The sequence below is a fragment of the Salvelinus sp. IW2-2015 genome, unplaced genomic scaffold, assembly GCF_002910315.2.
Source record: "Salvelinus sp. IW2-2015 unplaced genomic scaffold, ASM291031v2 Un_scaffold3532, whole genome shotgun sequence".
Classification (NCBI taxonomy): domain Eukaryota; kingdom Metazoa; phylum Chordata; class Actinopteri; order Salmoniformes; family Salmonidae; genus Salvelinus; species Salvelinus sp. IW2-2015.
The window spans coordinates 7,876-18,453 of NW_019944812.1; the positions used below are offsets into that span (position 1 = coordinate 7,876).

The 10,578-nt window shown below is 41.8% G+C and overlaps 2 protein-coding genes across 2 annotated transcripts in view; both read right to left on the minus strand.

Annotated features, from left to right (window-relative positions):
• The window catches only part of LOC112076045 (E3 ubiquitin-protein ligase TRIM39), a 5,479-nt gene extending 1,985 nt beyond the window's left edge, over positions 1–3,494 (minus strand). Inside the window, 4 exon segments of the mRNA XM_070441157.1 lie at positions 1,794–1,811; positions 2,064–2,153; positions 2,538–2,636; positions 2,907–3,494. Of these exon segments, the coding sequence (XP_070297258.1) occupies positions 1,794–1,811; positions 2,064–2,153; positions 2,538–2,636; positions 2,907–3,308 (609 nt within the window). The 5' untranslated portion in view covers positions 3,309–3,494.
• Positions 3,495–4,428: 934 nt separating this feature from the next.
• Positions 4,429–10,578, minus strand: part of rundc3b (RUN domain containing 3b) — a 26,573-nt gene continuing 20,423 nt past the window's right edge. Inside the window, 4 exon segments of the mRNA XM_070441158.1 lie at positions 4,429–5,577; positions 5,579–5,687; positions 5,778–5,881; positions 6,117–6,242. Coding sequence (XP_070297259.1) covers positions 5,544–5,577; positions 5,579–5,687; positions 5,778–5,881; positions 6,117–6,242 — 373 coding nt within the window. The 3' untranslated portion in view covers positions 4,429–5,543.

A 10,578-nucleotide genomic window follows, 5' to 3' on the forward strand; every position in this document is an offset into this window, starting at 1 on the left:
TCTGGGCGGTCCGGCGACGTGATCTACTTCACGTGTTACGCAGCACTGCGTGCTGCACTGAGGTCAGGATGGGATCAACGCTGAGGAGGCGCTTCTACTAGCAGGCGCCTCACGCAGAGTGAGCTGACTCTGACCTTACAGTTCATACTGTGGTGATGTATATTGAGAGCGATAAATAGTGATAGAGTGGATAACATTGTTTGTCTATCAGTGAAGACCTTGTAAGTTTTACAAACTGATGCTTCCTCATCCTAGACTATGGTGATATCATCAATCAAACACAACCAAGACCTTACTTTGCGAATTAGATGTCATTTTAACTATTTTGCGGATCATTCTTGGATGCCATTGTAAGACATCATTGAACAATGTCTGAATCACTCAACTAGCTGTCATCCCAAACAAGAAGACCACTGTGATTGGTACTGAGTTCCTTTTTAAATGTATAACTTAAAGTTCTGTCAATATTATAGGAAACATAACTTCACAAAACTCGCACTAATTTGGACAACGGCAGTATTCCAGAAGGGGTTGGAGTAAGATCTTTCAGATATGGTACAAAGGGCCTGAGTGACTGGAATGATTTACCTGCAGAACCAAGGACATTGTAATCAACAGTTGATTTACGAAACCTTTTTCAAACTGTTATAGACAAACTGTTGTGTTTTAACTAATAGAAACATACATGTTGAGGATATTGTAGTATGTATAGTCTATATTAAAGGTACTATAGTTGTATTTAGTGTTGTGAAGGCATAGTTTATTAGTTATAAAGCCTATTCGTAGTTGTCAACAACTTTCTATGCTGTAATGTAATTATATTTTATTATCATTATAATTATTTCATTGTTATTATTATTAGACCAGTAGTTGCCATATTCTTCTTCTTACTTAAGTACTTAAATAAAATAAAATATACAATATATAAATGGCTCAAAAAAATAAGGGAACACTTAAACAACACAATGTAACTCAAGTCAATCATCACTTCTGTGAAATCAAACTGTCCAATTTGAAAGCAACACTGATTGACAATACATTTCACATGCTGTTGTGCAAGATGGAAATAGACAACAGGTGGAAATTATAGGCAATTAGCAAACACCCCAATTAAAGGAGTGATTCTGCAGGTGGTGACACAGACCACATCTCAGTTCCTATGTTCCTGGCTGATGTTTTGGTCACTTTTGAATGCTGGCGGTGCTTTACTCTTAGTGGTAGCATGACGGAGTCTACAACCCACACAAGTGGCTCAGGTAGTGCAGCTCATCCAGGGAGGTGACAGAGTCACTCATAGTGACAATGTCTATCACTATATCTCTCTCAGTTAGAAACACACAATGCTATCACTATATATCTCTGTTAGAAACACATAATGTTATACTTTATTCTCTCAGGTAGAAAAACACAATGTCTTATACTATACTTCTCTCAGGTTAGAACAACACAAATGTCTATCACTATATTTCTCGGTAGAATAACACAATGTACTCACTATAATCCTCTGTTAGAAACAACAAATGTCTATCACTATATCTCTTCAGTTAGAAACAACAATTTATCACTATACTTCTCAGTTAGACAAGACAATCTCTATCACATGATATCTCTCAGGTAGAAACAACAACAATGTCTATCACTATATCTCTCCTGTTAGAAACAACACAAGTGTCTATCCTATATTTCTCAGTTAGAAACAAACACAATGTCTATCACTATATCTCTTCTCAGGTAGAAAAACACATGTAATATAATAAGTATTCGGTATACTAACACTCTCTATTTCTCTGTGCTCTCTCTTCTTCTAGCTCCTCTCTCTCCTTCTCTCTAGCTCCCTCTTCTCTTCTCTCTATCCTCTCTTCTCCTCTCTCCTCTCGTCTCCTCCTCTGCTCCTCTCCTGTCATTCTCTCTGTTCTTAGTGTTTGATAAGCAGGAGTTCCATGTTGTGTCTGTTTCCTCCTCAGCCATGTAGCTGGTATAACTATGAGAAGGGGAAGGGTGGCTGTGTAGAGACAACAACATCAGAGAGCAAAACGTTTTGCCATCGATTTCATCCTCAGGACAGCCATCCTGGCTGCCTCTTCATATCGTAGAAACTGGTGAAGTTTCTCAAAGTCCTCCTGAATCTGATTTTCTGTCTTCTGGGCCTGGCTCTGGAGACAGTGTATCATCATCAGGCATTACACTATATTTCATATCAATCTGAAAGGTTTTTCAAAACATACTGTTAAAGAGGCTGTATGGAACGTTCGTTGCTTATCGTTTACTTAAAATGTTGGCTTGAGTGTTGCCTCTATGGTTCATATACACATGATATAACAATCAACTTCTAGACTCATGAAACCACACAATCCTTAGTTTAAGGCTTTTGCTCAGTCGTGGGAAGGTGTACCCCTTTTTTTGTCCAATTACATAATTTCTGGGTAATATTTATGTCCATTTAGGGGACCCCTTTTGGCTCAAGCCAAATGCTAAAAAAATCATTCTGATACACTTCCATATGCATATTGCATTGTAACATTACAAAGCAGTCTTACCTTAATAAGCTCTGCTGTTTCTTCAAAGCTTTGTTTAACTTCTTTAAATCCCTCCAGCTGCTCCTCTAAGGGCTTCAGGCCTGTCTCTAAGAGCTCTTCCTACAATTCATTTTGTTGATTTACTTGTGTGATCTTTTAATGATTGCATGCAAAATTGGATGGATTTATGAGAACGTCACATTCTAATCAATCTAAACAGAACAAGGCCTTCGAAAAATGTTGCTTTTCAAAGAGAACATCAAGGCTGTACAAGAACGACAGGGTAGCTGAATATGATAAGGAACTCTTCTGCACTAGACATTTGCTAGGAGAGAATGATCCTGTTATAGTGAATGTACTGTATATGTTAGTTGATATTTTGTATCGTACCTTGCGATCCAGAGCAGCCTCATCTACTGGGATACACTCATGTGTTTTATGTTTACTTGAACCCTCACACACCGAACAGATAGGCTCTTCATGCTCCAGACAGAACAGTGTGAGTAGCTTGCTGTGCAGACTGCAGACATGTTTTTTAACTGAAACTTTCTCACCCGGCATACACAGGTTCTTCAGAGCAAGATCCATCGAATCCTTATAGCATTTTATGCTGCACACTGGACATTCCCATGATTCCATCTGTTTCCAGTATGACTCCAGACAGGCTATACAGCAGCTATGGCCACAGGACAGGAGAACAGGTTCCTTGAGGGTTTCAGAGCACACAGGACAGGAGAGATCCTTCTCTACGACAGACGCCTGGGAGGCCATTTTCTCACTCCCTAATGGCATTTGGAGTGAGGAGGTTACTTTCAATTTCAAAACTCACCCTGGTTTAGTCAGCAGCTTTCTTACCACAGTGTTGATGAATAGTTTTGCAGTTAGTTTGAGTCCTGTGTTGTGTCTTCTGTCTTAGAGCAGATACACATAGAATATCTGGGAGATCTGTGTGTGAAGCCAGTAAAATGTGTGCATTGCCATGTAAACTGATCTGTGAGACAGCACTCAAGACATGACAGCTCCTTAAGGAGAGAGAGTGGGGGGGATCTAAGCCATTTTCTAAAAATAAAATATTCGTCTCTAGTTTTCTCAGCTGTTTGTATCAGTCTTGTTTAGTGATTTAAATATGTGTTGCTGGAGCGTCCGCCTACTCCTCAGTAGCTGCTGGAGTAAGTTGTAATTTACTGTGGTGACAGAACAGGTCATTAAACACCAGTTTAATGTTACTGTCAGGGACTTTATTTTGGACCGGGGCCTGCTGGGTTAAACGTTACATCCCGCTCTAACACTAGGGTCGTGGTAGGGGAAAACCATGGAGATCTATGTGTATACATGGGGAATGAACATACACATTGGTACAGAATTCAAACAAAACACAAGACTAAATATATTGTTTAGTACAGTAGTTTATTCAAAATAGCAGAGAAAAATAAATAAATCAAAGTAATAAATCAATGTGCAATATCACAATACTATTAAGTGTGTGTGTGTGTGTGTGAGACAGACACACCCCTGAACACTTTCCCCACATGCCTCTGGTCAAAATAAATCTCAAGCAGTCAGAGACGAAAATGCAACCCCAATACAGCTATTATGTTTAACCTAACCAAAACGGTTCAACCTAACCCTGTTGGACAGGAAACATTTCCTGAGAATACAAACCCTTTATGACGCATAAAGATTAACATAATACTGTGTGGTTAAATCCAAAACGGATTGTGAATGAGATGCATTCAATTAAAAAAACATTCGCTGGGCGCACACCAAAACAATGTGTTTGTGTGGAGGTGCTGACTAATGGCAAATAAACGATCAAATAAAGTCGGACACTCCATATTAAACTTCCAGTAATTTATTGGGTATTTACCAATGTGTCTGTGCCTGAAGGCACAGTGATGCCGAACGCTGGTAAATACCCAATAAATTACTGGGAGTTTATATTTGGAGTGTCCGACTTTATTTTGATCGTTTATAAGAATACGTCCAATGCCATCAATAATATGATTATGGCTGCAAGTCAAGTACCACAGAGGATTGACCGTAGAAACAGAAAACAGAAAAGCAACACGGTTCTCCTCTAGATATTTCAAGGCCCTTCCAACATTATAAATAATGAGGATAGTCCAGTCCTCTGGCAGGAATACAATACCTAAATATATCCGTTCTTTGAGTTGTATTTCTTTGGCCGCTGAGTCGGACCCACCATGGCCATCTATAGTAGAGCTCACTTAAGTTGCCAGGGTAACAGGACAACACCTGCAAGTTGATGAGGCATGAACAGAACCACTAGTCTACAGGCTTTAACACGGTTGAGAAACAACAAACCCTAAACTTCAACACTCCTTACCCATCCCTAAATAAATCCTAAAGAAAGCCATTCCTCAAGTTTTGTCAATCTCTGGGATGCTGAGCATGTTTACATCATGAGGAGTCCTTTAAGTGACACAAAAGGTCTGGTCGATAGTGTCAAGTGGCGTTCTCCTTGGTCTGCAGTGATCTGAACACATAAGATAGGTGACAACAGTATGCCTACCCGGAACTGGCTTTCAACTATGCAGTTTTCKCATCAGTGCAGATATACAACAAACTAATAAATAAACATGGGGTCGGTCCTGGTCAATATAGTCCTGGTTTTTCCAACGGCTCTGCGCTTACATTGAAGGACTGACTACTGAAGCGCTGGTTCCAGGGTCAGTTCGGGTTGTAAATTCCAAATGATTGACTGCGGCTCCCATGTTTTGAGCTATGAGTTCCTTCAATATTTCTTTTTAAAAACTCAAGAGTTCCTGGATCCAGATTCCATGTGATTTAGTCATAGAAATTCCAATAAATAAATCTCTATGCACAGTTGTCTGATTCTACGACCTGTGTTGCATCTCTGGTAATCTATGAATTGAGCCTGGGGACGAAGTTAGACCTCTGGGTTTAGGACGGGATGGGGTGGAATGTTATTTAAAAAGGCTGAGTTCCAATTCCAGGATCCAAATCTGGCTCTCTTTCTCCAAACCATGTGCTGGGTCTCTTGTTCTAGGACAGGGTGAGGTCAGGACTGGTCATCTGTGGTGGGGCTGGCTAGACACTCACTGGACTTCAGGCTGGCCAGTGACTTATTGCTGGCTACTGACTGCAGAGACCCACACAGACCTATCAGAGAGGAGGTGTCCTCCTTCCCTGGGGAGCAGAAGAGGGGGTTAACACATGCACAAAATAACTATTATTTATTGGTAGTGGGGGATAGCACAGAAATGCACACACACACACCATGGTGGTGCCAGTGTGAGCTGGCTGGTCTAGTGTCCAGGTTGAGTGTGTGTGAGGGCTCCAGAGAGGTCTGGGACAGCTGCTCTAGACTCTGGAAATTCTTCCTGTAGAACACAGACATTAGAGCGGACTCTCTGGATGCATCTAAAAAATGTGATGGCTACATTGGACTAACCATTTGGAATGTTAAAATTCATATTTTTTTCACAGCACTTCTCACAGGTACAGTATATATAAATATACTGTGTCACCACATTTGGGTGGACCGTATAAAATCACACTATTGCGTGTAAGGAAGTGAGGAAGTTYTGGAATAGGAATTTATCCCTGTTTACATACTCCTCCCACTGCCCCACCCTATTCCTGTACAGCATGGTATCCAAGGCCCCGGGTGAAGGCCACTGATTGGTCAGATGTGCGGTCAGTTCTTGTCTAGACCTCAAGTCATGGTTCTTCAGCACTYTCCTTGAGCAGGATGAAATATACACGCACACACACAAAGACATAAACCTCTACTGTCAAGACACTAGCTACTCATATTGTGTTCCTGGAACATTCTGTCCCAAAATATGCTACGTACCCCAGTCCCTCTAATCGCTTCTCTCCTCAACTTCTCCATGTTGTGTCTGTAAATCCATACCCCTGACTGATTATTGGTTTGAGAGATGACTGCAGTTTCAACCCCAGCATTTGGAAAGATAAGGAAATCCTCACAACCCAAATTAAAATATTATATTGATCAAAGGAAGAGATCAAATTGATCACACCATTAATTTAGAAACTCTGTGATAAACTAACCTCCACCAAACCATCTCCTCTGATGATTCACCCAGGCCAAGTCATCACACCAAGGTTATTACAGTAAACCAATTATGAAAAAAAACTGTAAACTGAAATAAAATGAACAAATCTGTTTGAGTATAGCTTTAGTTTTTCAAACTATTATCTTTGACTCCAAAATTAACTCAAATAAAATGGGGTTTTGAAGCTTCTGAATCTGGCAGGCCACATTGATATTTAAAGGTAGATTCAGCAAGATGACGTTGCCATGAGCAGCACCGCAGATATTGGGGGCGTTTGAGTGGTAAGGCCGAAKGCAACCGACTGTAGACCAAAGGTCGAGGAGTGAAGTCAGGGGAGATGCATCTGCGACAGCCAAAAGTAATGTGGTTTTCCAACAGCAAGGCTCAGATCAACATGGCAGTGTTGCCATCGTTTATAAAATGTTTTCTTTATAATGTCTAAATAAACATCTATTCCCCATATCACACACTCAAACTGAAATCATAGTATAGTAGTGTACATTGTACAATCAATTAGTGAGAGAGAGGCTCAAATAGCACATTTATTTATATGTATCCACTGTATACATAAATCGCAGCAAATTGGTTCCCGTTTCAGTCATGTCTTTGGTCACGTTCACGTGGGTCAAACAAAAACACCCTAATGATTGGTTGGCAATAGAGCTTCCCACAATACAGGCGATGGCTGCAGAATTAAGTTGAAGAGCAGAAACTTGCAGTCGATGACCTTTGATCACATTTTTATAATGTTCATGCAGTTGACATGTAGGCGCAAGTCAGACKATTTTTTCTCCCACAATGCAACACACTTTGAAAGGCTTGACAAAAGTGATCCGCTCTAACACGGCCATTGAGATTTGCMCGATGCAACATGGTAGCTACGGGACCAAAACAGAGGAGAAGTTAAGCCTCACGCTCATAGTTGTGGAAATTGACGCACTACTGTGTACYCGGTGCATCTACGTCATCTTGCTGAGTCTACCTTTAAACCTAACTTAAAAACCTCAAGGATCTGACCCTTTTTTCCAATTTTCACCTAAAATGACACATGCCTGTAGCTCAGGACCTGAAGCAAGGATATGCATATTCTTGAAACCATTTGCAGTTTGTGGAAATGTGAAATTAATGTAGGAGAAGATAAACACACATGTTCTTTTTTTTTTTTTTTTTTTTTTCTGTTTTTAAAAAAAAAAGGTTGTAATTTACAAAGAAAAAAAACATGCGTTTTTTTTTTACCATCTCTGAAATGCAAGAGAAAGGCCATAATGTTATATTCCAGCCCAGGCGCAATATTAGATTTTGCCACTAGTTGCAGCAGTGTATGTGCAAAGTTTTAGACTGTTCCAAATGAACCATTGCATATCTGTTCAAGACTGCCCAAATGTGCCTAATTGTTTATTAATACATTTTCATTAATGGGCACTCTCCTCAAACAATAACATGGTATTATTTCACTTTACTAGCTAGTGTAAATTGGACAGTGCAGTTACATTAAGAATTTAAGCTTTCTGCCCATATCAGATATGTCTATGTCCTGGGAATTTATTTGTTACTTACAACCTCATGCTAATCACATTGGCTCAACCGTCCCGTTGGGGGGGGGGGGGGGGGGGGGGGGACACCGATCACGTAGAGGTTAACCTATGACCGACCCATCACCTTATGTATACTGGCCATAGTGTCCCTAACACTACAAAAAATTTTTTTTTTTTCATAAAATAAACTAAATGAAAAGAACAAGTGGATCAGAAAACTAACTGAACTTCAAATAAACAAGCTTAAAACACACACTTTCCTATACCTGTAAGTATAAGTCCTCAGAGAAGTGGGACATTTTGCGGGTCCTCACTTGTGAAAATAACTATTTTAGTCTTAGGGGTTAGGTTTAGGTTAAGTTAGAATTGAGGTTAGGTTTAGGAGTTAACTCTCTAGGATAGGGGCAGCATTTTCACGTTTGGATGAAAAGCATACCCAAATTCAACTGCCAGCTACTCATCCCCAGAAGATAAGATATGCATATTATTAGTAGATTTGGATAGAAAAACTCTGAAGTTTCTAAAACTGTTTGAATCATGTCTGTGTATAACATAACTTATTAGCAGGCGAAACCCAGATAAAAACCATTCCGAATTCTCTTTTTTTCAGGTCACTCTTTTCAATGGGTTTTCATTGGGAATCCAGATTTCTAATTGACCTTCTTGCAGTTCCTACCGCTTCCACTGGATGTCAACAGTCTTTAGAAATTGGTTGAGGTTTTTTCCTTTGTGTAATGAAGTACGGCCATCTTGAACGAGGGTCACTTGAAGTGTACTGTTTGTTAGAGGCCGTGACCAGAAAGCTAGCTACAGTTTGTTAATCCTGTATTGTACACAGATCATCCCGTCTTCAATTTTATCGATTATTACGTTAAAAAATACCTAAAGTGTATTTACAAAAGTAGTTTGAAATGTTTTGGCAAAGTTTACAGGAACTTTTGATTAATTTTGTAGTCACGTTGCACAAGTTGGAACCAGTGTTTCCCGGGTGGCGCAGTGGTCTAGGGCACTGCATCGCAGTCGCTAGCTGCGCCACCAGAGTCTCTGGGTTCACGCCCAGGCTCTGTCGCAGCCGGCCGCAACCGGGAGGTCCGTGGGGCGACGCACAATTGGATAGGTCGTCCGGGTTAGGGACGGTTTGGCCGGTAGGGATATCCTTGTCTCAGTATGTAAAATGCAATAAAATGTATGCACGCTACTGTAAGTCGCTCTGGATAAGAGCGTCTGCTAAATGACTAAAATGTAAATGTATATACACTGCTCAAAAAAATAAAGGGAACACTTACACAACACAATGTAACTCCAAGTCAATCACACTCTGTGAAATCAAACTGTCCACTTAGGAAGCAACACTGATTGACAATAAATTTCACATGCTGTTGTGCAAAATGGAATAGACAAAAGGTGGAAATTCTAGGCAATTAGCAAGACACCCCCAATAAAGGAGTGATTCTGCAGGTGGTGACCACAGACCACTTCTCAGTTCCTATGCTTCCTGGCTGATGTTTTGGTCACTTTTGAATGCGTGCGGTGCTTTCACTCTAGTGGTAGCATAGACGGAGTCTACAACCCACACAAGTGGCTCAGTAGTGCAGCTCATCCAGGATGGCACATCAATGCGAGCTGTGCAAGAAGGTTTGCTGTGTCTGTCAGCGGAGTGTCCAGAGCATGGAGGCGCTACCAGGAGACAGGCCAGTACATCAGGAACGTGGAGGAGGCCGTAGGAGGGCAACAACCCAGCAGCAGGACCGCTACCTCCGCCTTTGTGCAAGGAGGACACTGCCAGAGCCCTGCAAAAAGACCTCCAGCAGGCCACAAATGTGCATGTGTCAGCCATATGGTCTCACAAGGGTCTGGGATCTCAGCTCCGGTACCTAATGCAGTCAGGCCTACCTCTGGCGAGCACATGGAGGGCTGTGCGCCCCACAAAGAAACTGCCACCCCAGCACCATGACTGACCCACCCGCCAAACCGGTCATGCTGGAGGAGTTGCAGGCAGTCAACGTCTTCACAGGCGTCTCCAGACTCTGGTCACGTCCTGTCACATGTGCTCGATAGTGCTCAGTGTGAACCTGCTATCATCTGTGAAGAGCACAGGCCGCAGTGCGCGAATTGCCAATCTTCAGGTGTCTCTGGCAAATGCCAACATGTCCTGCACGGTGTTTGGGCTGTAAGCACAACCCCCACCTGTGAGTCAGGCCCTACATACCACCCTCATGGAGTCGTTTCTACCGTGTGAGCAGACACGACATGCACATTTTGCCTGCTGGACGTCATTTTGCACGGGGCTCTGGCAGTCTCCGCCTTGCACAAAGCGGAGGTAGCGGTCCTGCGCTGGTTGTTGCCCTCCTTACCGGCCTCCTCCACGTCTCCTGACTTGTACTGGCCTGTCTCTGTAGCGCTCCAGGCTTCTGGGACACTACGCTGACAGACACAGCAAAACCTTCTTGCCACAATCTCTCT